The sequence below is a fragment of the Equus quagga genome, chromosome 16 (assembly GCF_021613505.1).
Source record: "Equus quagga isolate Etosha38 chromosome 16, UCLA_HA_Equagga_1.0, whole genome shotgun sequence".
NCBI classification, from domain to species: Eukaryota; Metazoa; Chordata; class Mammalia; order Perissodactyla; family Equidae; genus Equus; species Equus quagga.
The window spans coordinates 1,641,646-1,657,500 of NC_060282.1; the positions used below are offsets into that span (position 1 = coordinate 1,641,646).

The 15,855-nt window shown below is 54.0% G+C and overlaps 2 protein-coding genes across 8 annotated transcripts in view; both read right to left on the bottom strand.

The window, feature by feature from the left end:
• Positions 1–2,315, bottom strand: part of GLI4 (GLI family zinc finger 4) — a 10,407-nt gene extending 8,092 nt beyond the window's left edge. The window contains exons 1-2 of the mRNA XM_046642491.1: positions 2,157–2,315; positions 606–660 (exon numbers count right to left, since the gene is read on the bottom strand). Coding sequence (XP_046498447.1) covers positions 606–660; positions 2,157–2,315 — 214 coding nt within the window. The remainder of the gene's footprint in view (positions 1–605; positions 661–2,156) is intronic.
• A 507-nt stretch (positions 2,316–2,822) lies between these two features.
• ZFP41 (ZFP41 zinc finger protein) lies at positions 2,823–15,849 on the bottom strand. Of its 7 annotated transcripts, none has more exons than XM_046642217.1 (6): positions 15,058–15,849; positions 13,912–14,085; positions 10,631–12,313; positions 8,793–8,927; positions 4,963–5,107; positions 2,823–4,547 (listed from the first exon to the last, which is right to left on the bottom strand). In XM_046642217.1, the coding sequence occupies exon 3, from the start codon at positions 12,122–12,124 to the stop codon at positions 11,528–11,530; it is 597 nt and encodes a 198-aa protein (XP_046498173.1). In that variant the 5' UTR covers positions 12,125–12,313; positions 13,912–14,085; positions 15,058–15,849; the 3' UTR covers positions 2,823–4,547; positions 4,963–5,107; positions 8,793–8,927; positions 10,631–11,527. The 7 variants fall into 7 exon arrangements, with proteins under 7 accessions (XP_046498173.1, XP_046498168.1, XP_046498169.1 ...); XM_046642212.1 differs by having other exon boundaries at positions 14,876–15,849; XM_046642213.1 differs by having other exon boundaries at positions 4,963–5,127; positions 14,876–15,849.
• Between the last annotated feature and the right edge of the window lie 6 nt (positions 15,850–15,855).

Genomic DNA, 15,855 nt, shown 5'->3' on the forward strand with positions numbered 1-15,855 from the left:
GCTTTCTGGACGGGGCTGGGCGGGGCCTGAGGCCGACGGGGCGGGGCTGGGGCGGGGCCCCAGACCCGTGGGCGCTCGGGCTGCAGAGGCCTTGGAGACGTCCCTTGCGCGTGGCTGCTCCAGTGTGGACGGCTTAGGTTCCCTGTCAGTACAGTCGGGCGGACCCTCGCTGCTGAGTAAGAGCCAAATCTTACACACAAGGTGCCACAGCCAGGTGCTTTACCCCTGGAGTCCTGTCGGCAGTAGGTGTCAAATCGGTGGGCAAATTTTGCCCACATCCTTCTCAGTATGGTGTTTTTCGGAATGTTTCTTACGGAGGGCCATCATTTGCTGGGGAACTTGCTGGAAAGAGATCTTCCTTTTCTCCCTTTTCTGGGTTGTCTCGATTACCCGTCTAAACTGGCCATCTAAACGTCTTCCTAAAATCTGGGGCCTGACGAGTGTCACAGATATTCCCAAAACCTTTGCATGGAATTCTTCTTCCTGAATTTCCTGATGTTCATCCAGCATCTCTCAGCCCTGTTCTTACAACCCGAAAAAGAGAAAATTAAGCGTCTCTCCGTCTTGTTGGGAAAAACAAACAGCGGGGGGAGGATTTCACGCACCAGTCCAGTAGGGGTGCTTGCCCGTGGCTACCCCTGAGCCTGGGCAGGCAGGCACCTAGAAGACAGCAAGGGAGGAGCCACAGCCAGGGCCCCCAGCTGGAGGGGTGCTCAGGACAGAGGGAGGGGACCCCAAGCCTGAGGATCTAGACAGGGAAGGAGGGACGTCCGACCCCAGGGTGGGTGGTGAGGCAAGAGAGAGGCTGCACGAACAGGGACATGTGAAGGACCAAGTGAGTGTGTGGGGAGGGCGTCTTGGTGGGTGCTGAGACCAGGATGGGAGCTGCAGAAGAGGCTGAAACAAGCCTGGAGCTGGAAGAAGGGGCCTGCACCTGGAGCAGCTGGTTCCTGCCACAGACTGAAGGTGGAGAGTGGAGCTGCCCTCTCCACCAGCCTTGCTCACCGTGGGTCCCAGCCCTGTAGGCTAAGAATTCCCCCCTACCCTACCTGGCCTAGTGCCAGGCCCTGGGCCATGAGCTGGGGTACAGTGGGGAACAGGACAGGTCCCTGCCTCAATGGAGTGTGTGGGAGAGAGCAACCACACACAAGCACACCCGAACTACCAACATGACGGGAACTGTAAGGAGTCAACGGGGGCTTAAAGAAAGTGGACCAGGGGGTGGGGCATCTCTAAGGAGCAGACATCAGAGGAGAGGGAGGGAGGGAGAGAGAGAGAGAGGGTTAGGAGAGGAAGCCAAGATACTCTGAAAAAGGCTGGAGGTAAGAATATTCAAAGCAGAAGGAAGAGAATGTGCAAAGGTCCTGAGGCATGAAAGAGCATCACAGAGGATTTAGAGGAGGACCAGGCAAACTGGAACATGGAACAAGAGGGAGTGGAACAAGCTGGGCAAGCAGTCTTGAAGCCATGAGGAGGAGCCTGGATTTCATTCTAAGTGCACCAGGAGCCAACGAAGGTGCTGAGCAGGAGAGTGAGGAGATGGATGTACATTTTAAGATCAGTTTGGGGCTGTGAGGAGGCAGGAGACAAGGGGAGGGATAGGTTAGATGGAGGGGAGGCTGGGGGCCTATGTTGGGGACAGAACTGCCAGCACACGCTGCTGGCCCGATGTGGTGGGTGGATGACTTGGGCCTTAGGCCAGGGTGTGGCCGGTGGCCCCCTTTCTGAGATGGCAAGATGGCCAGGGGAGGGGAAGGGCTTGTGATGGAGGCACACACAGCCCAGTTCTGTCCTGGACGTGTTCTCCACCAGAGCGGATGCCCCAGTGCCCCTTTCAGTGTGCCCCTCATGCTCGCGGGCCCAGCCACCATGTTGCCCTGCTGGGTTGGTTTTGGCGGGGTGTGGGGGCGCCCTCATTTCCTGTGAGGGTGGGGAGACCTGGGGGTTCTCTTACTCCTGCGGAGACTTAGCCAGTCCCCATGTTTTCTGCCCACCTCTGCCCCTCCTTCAGGGGACCCAGCCCCTGTCCCAGCCCCTGCCAGGCTCCTCGGGCTGGATGGGCGTCTCAAGCGGGTAGGTTTCTGCTTCTCCGTTTCCCGCTTCTGAAGCCCGGCCGACAGTGCGCACGCTTCCGGGACCTTCCCTGTAGCCCTCACCTGACTGCGAAGGTCCGACTTGGACCCCACCCATGGCCGGGCCTTCGCTGCCAGGCGTCCTGCGCGCTGCAGGACGTTGACCAGCTTCCCTGCCCAGCACCCCCCAGACACTAGTAGCACCTCTCCCCAGTGGTGACAACCAAAAATGTCCCCAGACATTGCCAGCGTCGCTTTCTGGGGGGCAATGCAAACTGCCCCTCGTGAGAACAGCTGCTCTAACGAAGGCAAAGGGCACAGAGGACAGGACAGACCCGAGCTCTTCAGAACTCAGGACCCGCCAGGGTGACCATCCAAAGCCGCAGCAGGGGGCCTTCCAGACGCCCCCGGGGTCACGACGGTGGGCCTCAAGCACCGCCGGGCCCTAACTTAGTTTCCCAGGTATCTAGGGCTGGAAAGGTAGTGTCCACCGAGGGACAGGTGTTTTGCCATGGCCAGCAGTCACTCCCATGCTAAGTGAGCAAACTCCTTTTCTGACTTACATGTTGGTCTCTCAGGAGTTTGCTTAATGTGAGGCCGCCCGCAAGAGACACACCTGGAGGCAGTGACCGGGGGTGTCTGGGTCTGCAGCTCGGGGCCAGACCCTGGGCTGGGAGGCAGCGGTGCCTCCCTGGGGAGCCCTGATTGTACCCCCAAACTGCAGGGAGATCAACGAACATGGGGAACAGGTCAGAACAGATGTTTATTACAGGAGGAAACAGACACCAGCAGGCCGCAGGACAGGACACGTCTGCGAAGAATGCGGGAGGCAGCCGGGGAGTGACGTGGGGCTGGCGCAGCTCCCAGTGGGACTAAGAAAACGCCACAGAGACTGGCAGCCAACAAGACAGAGCATCTGCCCCAAGTGTGGGGTACTTCCTCCCCGAGGATAGAAGGGAGCGAGATGCTATAAAGTGGAAGTTCAACAAATTCCACCCATTGGAAAGTTAAATTTCTGAAGAGTAAGAGTGATGGTGGGAAGCTCTAGACTAGGGAAAGTGTCTGCACCGCCGGCCCAAGGCCACCAGCTGTGCGCCCAGAGTGCTGCCCGCCCAGGGCGCCCGCGACCCACGGGGGCTGTAAGGAGGGTTCCAATGGGCTGAGTGCTCAGGCTCGCCCGGAACATCACACAGTAAAACCATGAGGCACGGACACTACAGAGAGAACCAGGATGCCACAGTGAGGCTGCAGTGACAGGGCTGACACAGGGCATGCGAGGCAAGACATGGGACACAGCGAGTGTGACCAACACTGGGGCACTCCCAGTGCCGAGACCAAACTGTGCCCTGGGGCTGAGGAGCCCTGGGTGCTCACCCACCAGGACGCCGTCCTCAGGCCTCGGAAGCCCAGGCCTACAGTCTGCAGGTGACCGCAGGCAGCAGTGCCAACTCCACCTGTGGCCAGGCCTGGACCTGGCAGGGCTCTGGCCAAGGGGAGGACCAGCCGCTCTGTGACTGGCTGACGAGGCGGCTGGAGTCTCTGTGAGGAGGAAACCAGGAGACAGTGAGCTCCGAGCTCGGCACACAGAGAGGTCCTCGAAGGCACAGGCTGCCGCTCAGAGCAGAGCCCTGCCCTTGGGTGGGTGGTGGACCCGGAGCATCCCATCTTCTTCATGGCTGCTCCCACCCTGGGCCCCAGCCCGTTCCGTCCCATCCCAACACTGCTTCCCTGGCCTCAGAGACACCCCTTTCACCCCTCTGTCCCAGCTCCCTGAGAACTCCGCCCTCACTACGTCCTCTCTCTGTCCTGCTCCAGAGCAAATGTCCAAGAGTCCCCAGCACCACGGGCTTCTGCCGAGTGCCACGACCTGGGAGCCCAGGGCTTTCCTCCCTGGTGCTGAGGCTGCAGGACCCGGCCCCCAGTCCTGTCTTGCTCTGCAGTGAATCTTGGTGTCTGGCTCGCTTGTAGAGGAAAGAAATGATCACATCTTGGGCCCAAACTGGGGGTGACATGACAGGTCACTAGAAATAGAGCCCAGGTGACACCTTGTGCCCACAGCCTCCCTAGGAATGCAGTGAGCCTGGCGAGGGCAACCAGAGGCCAGTCACCAGTCAGCCCCCTTGCCCTGCGGGGAGAGGAAGCAGAGCCCCACCCGCTGTGTGGGCCTTCACTGCCCGCTCTCCCCCAGCGCCGGGACCCGGCTGCCCTCAGATCACGCCCGACGCCCGGGATGACACCTGGAGGGACAGATGCTGGCACAGCTCACAGAATGCCACGGTCAAGGACAGTTGATGTCACGGCCCTGGGACATCTGCAGGTGTCCCTGGGGCTGTTCAAGGTTCTCTGCGGCCCTGGCGCCATCATCCTGGAGCCAGCCCAGCGCTCTCCATGCCGGATGAGGCAGCAGGTGAGGAGCCTGGGCAGGCAGACGAGGTGCCCTGGGGCGTTTCTGTGCTGGATGCTTTCACAGTTTTCCTGCAACAAGAACATAAGGACGGGTGCTCAACGGGGAGGAGGACACCCTGAAGGTTTTTGTGGGGACACTCTCTGAACGCTGAGAAGGTTCTTGATGGCCTGCGGGAGCTTCTACCTGGAGTGCATTCCTAGGACGCCTGGTTGGAGAGGAGCTGAGCGCTCCCACTGTGAACTGCTGAAGCTCTGGAGAGGCTGGAGAACCACAAGACCCCGGTTGGTACTTCTAGTTTTTGGGGTGTCACTGCTCTCGTGGGCCCTCTCAGATGAAACACTTCCCTCTCCTCCCCCTGCGCAGGCATCTCCATTGAGAGTGGACTTGCCGCTGCCAGGCTGCCCGTCCAGCAGCGAGAGCCCCCACAGTCCGTGTCCCCACCTGTCCCTCAGCACAGTGGTGCTGGATGAGGTCTCTTCTTACCCAGAGGCTTTCTCTTCTCATCCTTCTTGCCCTCTGCTCCTCCTCGGAGCTCAGGACTGCGGAACTTTCTTGATAGTTCTGAGGTTCCTTTTCATGCACGTTTCCTCAGGAACTTCTTGCTTTGGGGGTGATCTGCTCTCAAAATCTGAAAAGGACGAGCACCACCTTTTGAATAAATAAAGCAGCGCAATTATTACCTGCTCCTTTGTGGGGAGAAAGCCCGCTGTGAGGCGACGGGCTGGCTTTGATCACGTGGAAGCTGGTTCTTGCCGAGACAGTGGCCACGGGCCCAGAGCGAGGGGAGGGGAGGGGCCCCAGACCTGGATGGCAACAGGATTGTGAGGAAAGTGCTTATCTTCTAAAATCTTAAGAAAGCTGGGAAGTATATTAAACACATAAACTGAGGGTGTATGAGATGCGATGAAACTGCAGCGGATCCAATGCCCACTGCCCTCTGTTGGTGGGGTGCCGGCGGCCACGGGGCCCCTCCTGAGTCTGCTGTGGCCTCCTCCTTTCTCTCCAGCTTTACTCCGTCTGCACCCCACCCGGCAAGCGTTCTGGGTCTGCACTTACAGTAACTAAATCAGACTGTCTCCTGTGACTGACTCTGCGCAGGGTTACATCTGAGAGCCACATGTGCTGAGGTCTTCACTTCACTGTTGACGCACCTTTGGGTTATTTCCAGTTTTTCTGACATTCCACAGGCACCATGAATACTACTGTACGTGTCTCTTTTGGTGCATGTACAAAAGTTTCTCTAAGGTTTATTAATAAGTGAAATTTCTGGGTTGGCAAGGTATGCACATCTTCAATTTGACAGAAAATGCCATTTTTGTTGCTAAAATGGATGACACCTTTTTAAAATTGCATTTTGTTAATAGCATATCAAATTCAATTGACTTCTTCCATTGTGGTAAAATATACAAACATTATTTTAAGCTTTTTGTAAGTGTGCAACTCAGTGGCATTAAATATTCACAATGCTGTGTACCCATCACCACTATCTATACCCAAAACCTTTTCATCATCCCCAACAAAACTCTGCTCTCATTAAACTCCCCTCCCCCCGCCCCCAGCCCCCCGCAGCCTCTGTTCTGCTCTATGTTTGCCTAGCCTGGGTCCCTCGCCTAAGTGGAATCATACAACATGTATATGTATCCTTCTGTCTGGCTCCCTTCACTAAGCATACCGTGTCCCAGGTTCATCCACGTTGTAGCGTCAGTGCCCATTCCTTTTACGACAGAGCAGTGTTCTACTGTGCGGATGGACAGCATCCTGTTTATCTGGTCTATTGATGGACACTTGGCTTGTTCCCACCAGTGGCTATTGTGAATTATGCTGCTATGAGCATTCACATAAAGACGTGTTTGAGTTCCTGCTTTCAATTCTTCTGGATATATACCTCAGCAGGCTTCTGCATATTGATCTTCTAGGTGACAACCTTGCTAAACCCTTAATGATTTCAATAGTTTGTGATTATTTTCAGACTTCTCGATGGACAATACTATCACCTGCCAACGATGACAGTGAGGGGTTCCACTCTAATCTTACATTCCTGTGCTCTTCCTCGTCTCCCCGCCCCGGCGGGAACCCCCAGCCCGGCACTGAGTAGGGCAGCAATGGCGGGCATTGTCTTGTTCTTGGTTTCAATGGGACGCTGGTGAACATTCAACCCTGAGGTATGATGTTGCTATAGGTTTTGGTAGATATTCTTTATCAGGTTTAGAAAACTCTATCATATTCCTTATTTATGAAAAGGTACTAATCATGAATGGATGTTGAACTTAGGAAATAGTTTTTGCAGCTATTGAGATGATAAAAGGGTGCTCCTCTCCCCCTTAAATCCGTTAGTGTGAGAACATGCATCAATGCTGAGCCAAATTTGCCCTCTGGAGTAAACCTGATCAGGTCATGCTATGCTATCGCTTTGTGTGCTGTTAGATTTGGTTTGCTAGTATTGTTTTGATTCATATGCTTTAATCAACTTTTTAAGGTTTAATTTACATACAATAAAATGTGCCCATTTTAAATACAGAAGGCAATGAACCTGACGAATGCATGCACCCATGTAACCGCCACCACATGGAGAGGGCATTTCAACCACCTGACGGAGCTCCCTCTGCCCTCTGCAGTCAAGCCCCTACCCTCAGCCCCAGCTTTGCTAGTGTTTTGTGTGGGACTTTTGCATCGATGAGCATGTGACACTGTGCTGTAATTTCGATCTCACACTTACATAGCCTAAAAAAATAAGGTGGGCACATGTCCCCTTTCTGTCTTTGAGTCCTGTAAGAGCAGAGTTGTTCTTTCTTGACTTCACCAGTCCATCACGTGGACCTGCGTGCTTCCGGGAAGGCCATAAACTATGAGTACCCTCTGTCCAACAGTGAGGGGACTCTTCAGGCTGTTTCTTTTTGAGTTGGCTCGTCACTCCTCTTCCTTCTAATGACCACTTCATCTGAGTTCACATTCATTGGCTTGGCATTTTATTTTTGGGGGAAGATTGGCCCTCAGCTAACATCCGTTGCCAATCTTCCTCTTTTTGCTTGAGGAAGATTATCCCTGAGCTAACATCTGTGCCAATCTTCCTGTTTTGTATGTGGGAGGCTGCCACAGCATGGCTTGATGAGCGGTGTGTAGGTCCGTGCCTGGGATCCAAACCTGCAAACCCCAGGCTGCCGAAGTGGACTGCATGAACTCAATCACTATTCCACTGGGCTGGACCTGGCATTTTATCTTTTTAATCTTGGATGGATCTGCATCTCCCTCCCCTCCTCATAGCTAAGAGTTTATTTGCTCCTTCTCGTTTTCTTGATCCTACTGCCAGAGAATTTCTATTTTAATGGTCCTTTCAAAGAACAAACTTTGACCTTTTTAATGCTCTCTGCAGTATTCATTCCTATTAGCTTCACGTATTTCTGTGCTTTATTGTTCCCTCTGTTCTACTATGAGTTTATTCTGTTGTTCTTTTTATAATTTTTAAAGTTGGATACTCAGCTTATTGATTTCCAGCTCTTCTGCTAATTGTAACTCAAGCACTTAAGGCTAACATTTCTTTTTGGCTTCAGCTGCACCCAGACCTTCTGGAAGTAGGATTTATTATCACCGAGGCTTAAGTATTTTATAACCTTTTTTATGTTTTCCCTTGACTCAGGTTATTTAGGTTTTCTTTTTCCTGAAATGTGAGTTCCATTTGAACATCAACAATAACAAAAACATCACAGCAGAGAGTAATCTGAAAGGTCTGGATTCGGTGCTTGGCAGTGGTGTGTGATCACGATGGTTAACTGAGGAGAAGTGAGAACTAAGCCCATCTGTCTGTGCCAAAAGACAGGCTGCTTGCTGATTTTAGTTTGACTGTGTGATTTTTCTCATGACTGTAAACTGTATTTTTCTGTATAATTTCCAAGTACTTTTTTAAAGGTATTTTTCTGTCGTTTTCCAGGTTGACTTAGTTGAAGCGAGCTGCAAGTTTCTCTGGAAGAGGCGTGGCCACCTTTCATGCATGTGAACAAATGTCTGCCCCAAGAACACTCCGCGTGACAAGAGCTGATAGTCGTTAGCAATCAGGTGAGCCAGCCCCACACTCACCGCTTCATGGAGGAAGTCATGGAATCAGGTTCAGCACCATCGGCAATCCCACTTCACACCCGAAGAAACTGAGGCTCAAGGAGGTTGAGCACCGTGCCCAAGGTCTCACATCCTCAAAGCCTGGGGGTCAGGTCAGTAGCCCCTGCCCCAGAGCTCTGCTCTTCACCACCTGCTTCCTTCTAGAAATCAGACATCAGATGAGAACGTTCTCTTCTAACAAACTGGCAAGGATTAAAACCCACCTGCCCTGCGGAGAGGCCAGGGTAGACCTGCCATCTGGGTGCTGCTGGGGCACCAACAAGGCTCGGCCCAGAGGAAGGCATCTGCCAGCATGATCTCTGCCTGTCATTCTGCTTCTGGGACCCGTCCTGTCAGCCCTAAATGTGGAAAAGATATTTATGACAGATTATTTATAACGATCTAAACCAGAAACTGTCTACAGGCCTTGGTTAGGAAATAAATGGAATAAGTCAACTTTCCTATCCAATCTATCAGATGCAGCTACAAAAAATGCTTCCTGCTGGTAATGATGTGGAGACAGAATATAGAAAATGATAATTATTCTGTAGTTTATATGACATACTGTAAAATATGATATATGTTACATGATAATGTTATGTATAGCAACATCACGGTATATTATAATAATATAATAAATAAAAAACAAACCAAACCAAAGTAGATGCAGGCACCCTGAGATGTGTGAGTGCTGTGGCTGTGGCTGATGTCCCTGAGCCCACACCCCGTCCTCCCTGGAGCATCAAGACAAGCAGCAGAGGCTGCTTTGAGCATCTCCTTGGCCCCTTCCCCAGGGTTTCTTTCCACTCCCTGCACCCAGCTTTTCCCCTGCCAATATTTAGTTCTGAAGGACTCTAGGACTTACAGGATGGGGAGTGAACTCTCACACACCCTGCTCTTCATCTAGAACAGGCCAAATCCGGCCCACCATGTGTTTTTGTAAATAAAGCTTTATTGGCACACAGCCATGCTCACTCATTTCTGTACTGTCCGTGACTGCTGTCACACGTCACAGCTGAGGTGAGTAGTGACAGAGACCTTATGGCTGCAAAACCAAGAATGGTTATTATCTGGCCCTTTACAGAAAAAGTTTGCCAATCTTGCTCTAGATTCAGGGCTGACTGACATTTGGCCAGTTTGCTTCGTCACTCTCTCAGTGTCTATACGTGTATTGTTAGCACTGTTTCTTGACATTTGGGAGTAAACTGCAGACATCGTGACCCTGTGCCCCTGAAAACCTTAGGGTGCATCTTTTGTGACAAGGATGCTGTCTGCCATGGCCACAGGCCATAATCCAACTGGGGAACTTTAAATTGATGTGGCCCTGCCACCCAGTGGACAGTCTAGACCCAACGTTTGTCAAATGTTCCGGTAACATCCTCCGTAGCAACCTTTCCCATCCAGGGTCATACACTGTGTGTCTCCCCACTAAGCCAGCCTCTGGCACCGGCTTTGGAACAATTTCGTCTCATCAGATCTCCATTTCTGTGACTATGAGAGCCGTAGCACAGGTGGCAGAGGACGTGCTGGGTGGCAGTTGATGCCTGTCACACCTGGGGCCCAGGTGAGTTGGGTGTGCGAGGAGGGCCTGCTGTGCTGAGGAGTCGAGGCACCCAGCTAGGAAAGAGGTATTACAATGTCATAGCTTTTAGAAAGAACAAGAGTAAAAAATCCGTTAACCCAAAGAAACATTTCCACTGGGAGCACTCTCCCCTCTGTCGTCTGTCACCACCCGACGAAGGAGCCCAGCTCCACCCTAACTCAGGGCCTTCTTTTAGGACCGAATACCCAAAGACTAAGGCCATTACTAGTTTTTTGGCTCCAAATGACTGAAAATGTAGGCATCAACATTTTCTTAATAAAATGCCATATTACTTCCCGGCTGACAGTCACCTCACTCTCCGTATGCTGTGTGGAAATTCTGGGAGAAATCTCACCACCCTGGAAAGCACGGAGCCCCATTCAGACCACTCCTGGAGGGAAACAAAGGGTGGGCACAGTACGTGGACTTGACCGAGTGGTAGGATAGAACCTGGGGGCCAGGCATGGAGAAGGAACTAACCTGAACGGAGAGCTGCCTCTTGGGGGGCAGGAGCAGACCACCTTGTGTCTGGAGGGCTGTATGGTAGACGCAGACTGGATTGAAGCTGCCATCAGTGTCCCGGGGTCCCCACCATGTGGCCAGGGCAGGAGCCTCCCATGGTGGCAGCATGTAGGCCCTGAAGAGCTGTCCCAAGTGGTCCATATGGGTAAGTCAGGCCACTCATCTGGGATGGCAGCTGGGCTGGAGGACACACAGAGGGCCCAGTTCCAGCGGATGGAGCTGGGATGGGGCTTGGTGGTCCAGCCCAAGGAGGGAAGCCAGAGAACAAACCACAGAACCATCACCGAAGCCAGCCGAGCAGGGACAGCGGGGGTCTGGTGCAGTCCAGTGGGCACCTGGGTCCCCAGAGCTCATTGCAGAAGCTTGGGGCCATAGGCCTCCTGCCCGGCTGCATGGGGATGGGCTTGGGACCCAGTGGGCCAAGAGTCTGCAGACCAAAGAAGCAGGTGAGAGGTCTGAAGCCAGAGTGGATGCCACAGGCAGAGGCAGCAGAGGGAGGTGCAGGGCTGCTGGCAAATGCCAGGTGCCTCTGCCAGTGGGCTGTGCTTGGGGCCTGCAGCCTGCCCCGTGGATGGCAGTTCACACATGTGCCATCTCTGGTGCCACAGCTGCGAGGAGCTTCCACATTATCACAGTGTCCTGATCCATAGAGAGTCTCTGGACTAGGAAGGTCTTTTTTCACATCTTGGCATTTGCTTATCTGATGGGCTCATTTTCCTGGTGATGACAGGGACCAATGAGTAAAGGTCCACTGAAGACATTTCTCACGCACCCCAGCATCGATCAGACACTGAATGAGGGGACCAGAGGGGTAGGTCTGCCCAGGGTGGTGCTCAGTGGACAGCTTCCCTACGCTCAGTGCCTCTTCCGTGGGTGACGTTTCCGATGGCGAATAAGACACGAGCTGTAGGCAAACGTCTTCCCACATTCCTTACATTCATACGGCTTCTCCCCAGTGTGGGTTTTCTGATGCTTTAGGAGATTCGAACCGCAGTTAAACGCTTTCCCGCATTCGCTGCATTTAAAGGGCTTTTCTCCAGTGTGGATCCTCTGGTGTTTAGTGACATCGGAACTGTGCCTGAACGTCTTCCCACACTGATCACACTGAAAGGGCTTCTCTCCAGTGTGAACTCTCTGGTGGCGAATGTGATCTGTCTTGTGCTTAAAGATGCGTCCGCATTCACTGCATTCGTGTGGTTTCTTTCTCTGAAAAGGGATGAAGACAGGAACCCCCTCAAAGTCATCTTTAAATGAAGCATCGAAGGCATCAAATATATGTTCTTCCTCTTCGGGACTCAGGCTGGGCTCTTTACTGTGCTTTTTAGCCAAAGTGGAGCTCTTGTTGGGCTGTCTGTTCCCAGACATTTTCTCTTGCTCGCAAGTGTCCTTTGGCACATTCCCTTCTTCCTTTGGGATCTGTGTCTTCCTTTTTTTGCCCGTGGGCTTCTCCATCTTTCTCTGTTCCCAGGAGGGAGGAAGGACCACTGGAGACCACTAAGGGCTAAGGAGAAAAGCCAGGGCAAAATTCTCCAGTCTTATGTTAGGAATTTCTCTGTCATCCCACCTCCTCAGAAAGGGCTTGCTTTAGACACAATTCTTCATTTTCTCTCAGCTTGTAACTGAGGCTCTGGAACAGAAAATCTGCAAGAGAAAGCAGAGTGCCACCAACCCTTTTGCTGCTGGAGAGAGGCAAGGCCATGAACATAAAATGAGTGTTAGAAAGAACACAGCCGCAAGCTCTTTCAGCGCTGAATTAATAAGGGACAGAAGGACAGGAGGGGAGTGTGGGAAGGGGAGGGGGTCGGGGGGACGCAGGAACACGGCCCCCCTTCCCTTCCCTGCTCATGTATTCCCACTTGGACATCTAATGAGCATCTCAAACTGGACACAACCTAACAGAACACTTGATTGCCCCCAAGACCCAGCCAACTCACTCTTCCAGGTATTCCTCATCTTAGTAAACGGCATCATCGTTTACTAAGTTGCTAACCAAGGAATTCTTATTCCTCTGCCAGGGGGCAGGTCTCCAGTGTATGCAGTAGGATTTGACGTGTACCATGGACCAATGACTGCTATCTGGTCCCTGAAGTGGAGTTTTCCTGCCCTTCCTCCACTCCTGTATTTGGGACCAGACAAGGCCCTTTGGAGCTACAGGCTGCAGGAGACACACATAACCCCCCAGGGAAGGCTCCCATCACCTGCAGCCTGGATTCTGAGCTGGATGAAACTTGGGGCTGGCTCTCTAGTGGGTACCCCTGCTCCCACCCTTGCCCCCAGCCCTCCCTCTTGGTCCATTTTCCACATGGCAGCCAGTGAATAATCCACAGCAGGTCCCTGCTCAAACCCCCAATGGCTTCCCTCATCCTTACAAACCCTACACACTCCTGCTGTCCCTGGCCCATCCCGTGCTCCCCTCCAGCCATCAGCCTTCTTTCGGTTCCCCAAACATACCCGGTCCTTCCTGCCTCGGCGCCTGGCTGCTTCTAGAAACAGGCCCTGAGAGCAGGTGTTCGTGGGGCTGAACGCTCTCATTCTGAGATCTGCTCTGAGGTCCCTTCTCACAGAGGCCTCCATCATGCTGACCAAACACGGCCCCCCACTCCCTGTCCCCTCACTCAGCTCTGGTTTCCCTTGTAGCACTTAACCTGAGCTAACTCATCCTGAGGGCCAAAGCCCCAGGTAACCATCAACTAGGACCTTGCTTGCACTGCCTGGAAAACCTGATATTCTGTCCCTAATTCCATCTAAAAAGCATCCCAATTTCACCATAAAATCAAGCAGGAATGGGTCGGTCCCAGCAACAAGTAAGGCCCTGTGGAATCGTCACCAACGGCTTGTATTTCATTTGTTATGAACTCTCATCTATTTTTTTCCTGTATCATTTCTGAGCTTCCTTGACCTGCCTCTTGGTGCTAACAAATGGAGTCCCAGCATAAAACTCGACAAACTTCAGGTTCTTTAAGTAACAGTGAAAGAAATCTCCAGCACATTAGAAAACACTCTCTCCTCTGAGCTCCAAAGAAGGCAGACGGTGTTCCGAGTTCCAAAACCACCCTGCAGAAGGCGTTCTTAGCAAAGCATCACCAGGCCAGTGCTGGGTATCCTATCTGCTAGGGGGGCCGTGGCCTAGACACGCTTTTACCCAGAAACGCGGTGCTCGAGGTGATAATATCCCAAGCAACATATGGTTGATTTATGGTACAATACTGTGAATTCTTTGTCAAGTCAAAAGGGGATACCTGGCTTTTCCTCTCCTCTTCCATGCACAGAGACAACACATAAAATGAGTAGACGGATGTTCCATCTTGACAAGCAGTTTGGGAGTCTGGCTTCTTCTGAACGAAAATGTGTAGATACATCTGATTTAGAATCAGGACAACGTCACTCTCTCAGGACTTCACTGGAGGCAGCTCCTGGGAAAAGGCCATTTTCAGTATTGGGTGGGAGCCAGAACTGAAGATGAAGTAAGGTCATCTGGGCTGAGGGGGGCATGCAGAAATGAGGGGGCACCTCTGCTGGGCAGGCAGGTGGAACTAGGGCAGAGGACCACAGCCCCACTCAACCAGGCTGGAGTACAGTTTTAGTAGGAAACTGAGGTGAAAACCAAGAACCAATACAAAAGCCAACCAACCCTGGTGCCCCTAACTAACTGCCACTGTCCAGGGCAGGCTAGCTCTGGATGTTGACTCCATCTGATGGAGGGGAGCAGTCCCTGAACCCACCGAGCCTGACACCTGCCGGCTGAGGGCCTGTGTGGGGTTCCCCTGTGCTCCAAGCACTGTGCCCCCAACTAGGACTCTTGCCACTCCATGTATCGCTCGTCACTGATGCGGCAGCCACCCCATCAGGCACGGGTTCTTGAGGGCAAGGATTGTGTCTTTTTTAGCCCTGAATCCCTGGTTACTTGGCTAGAGTCTGCATATATTGGTGCTCAGGAAACATTCTAGATAGTCGTCTTGTTTGTGAGACTCAAGCTGGCAGGTGCTCTCAAGGCAGAGTCTGGATTTTCTCACTTCCCTAAGTGTTGTGCACACCAAAAAAATAAAACAATTCTTAAGAACGGAGTGGACCAGAAGAGATGGTCGCGAGCCCCGCACTTCACAGGCCTGCAGACATCAGCGCTGCTACAGCCACACCGATAACTCAATCTACCTTGCAGAGCAGAGGAGAGCCGGGCCCGAACGCTGGGGTGCTGGTACCTACTATGAAACGCCGGTGTGGCTCCTTTACTTTCTGGGCCAGGCGGGTAGCGTGAAGCTCTGGGCGTCCGTCAGCAGCAGGGCTCCCTGGAAACCTCCCCCGCTAGCCGCCTCCCCAGCTGCCGCAGGAGCCTCAGGGAGAGACTGGATTACCGATGGGTGTGACACCCAAGGGCAAACACGCACCCAGGCTGTTGGCCCCGGCCCGCCAGCGGCCACGCGCAGAGTCCAGGCCGAGGAGAAAGGCCGAGAGCGGCAGCGCGCCATGCGGCCCCGCCACCGACAGAGCCCCGCCACCGCGTGCGCAGGGCCCGGGGCGAGGCCTTCACCTCGGCCGCCCGGAGCTAGACCTCCCGCAGCCTAGCCCTCTGTCCGCGGCGCCTGGAGCCCAGGAAGGGAGGGGCGGGCGCGGCCCTCGGAGGAGGCCGAGGCCGCACTCCGCCACAGGCCAACCGTCCTGCGCCGCCCCTCAGGAGGCTGCCCAGCGGAGCAGCCGAGACTTCGCGCCCGGCTGAAAAGCCGGCCCCAGGCCCCGTCCCTTCCGGTGCCGCTCTAGGAGGACAGGCCGGCCTCTCGGTGGTGCGCACGGAGGGCTCCGCCCCTCAGGCGGTTTCACTCAGCCTGGCCCGAGCCGGCCCGACCCCGCACCGCAGGAAGGGTCCGCCCCCAGGTCCCGCCCCTTCCGGTGCCGCTCTAGGAAGCGAGGTCCGGGGCCTCCGGGTGGTGCGCGGTAGAGGGCTCCGGACTCCCACCCGGCTGGGGTGTCGCTCCGGCTCGTCTCCGCTGTGCCCCCTCGCTCAACTCACTCCTGCGGCCGCGCCCTCACTCCTGCGGACCCTCGCTCCCCGCTGCGGCCCCCTTGCTCACCCCACCCCTGTGTCTCCTCACCCACCGCTGTGTCACCATCGCTCCTCGGCCCGCTCCCTCACTCCTGTCCCCCTCGCTCACCTGTGCATCCCCGTCGCTCACCTGTGCAACCCCCTC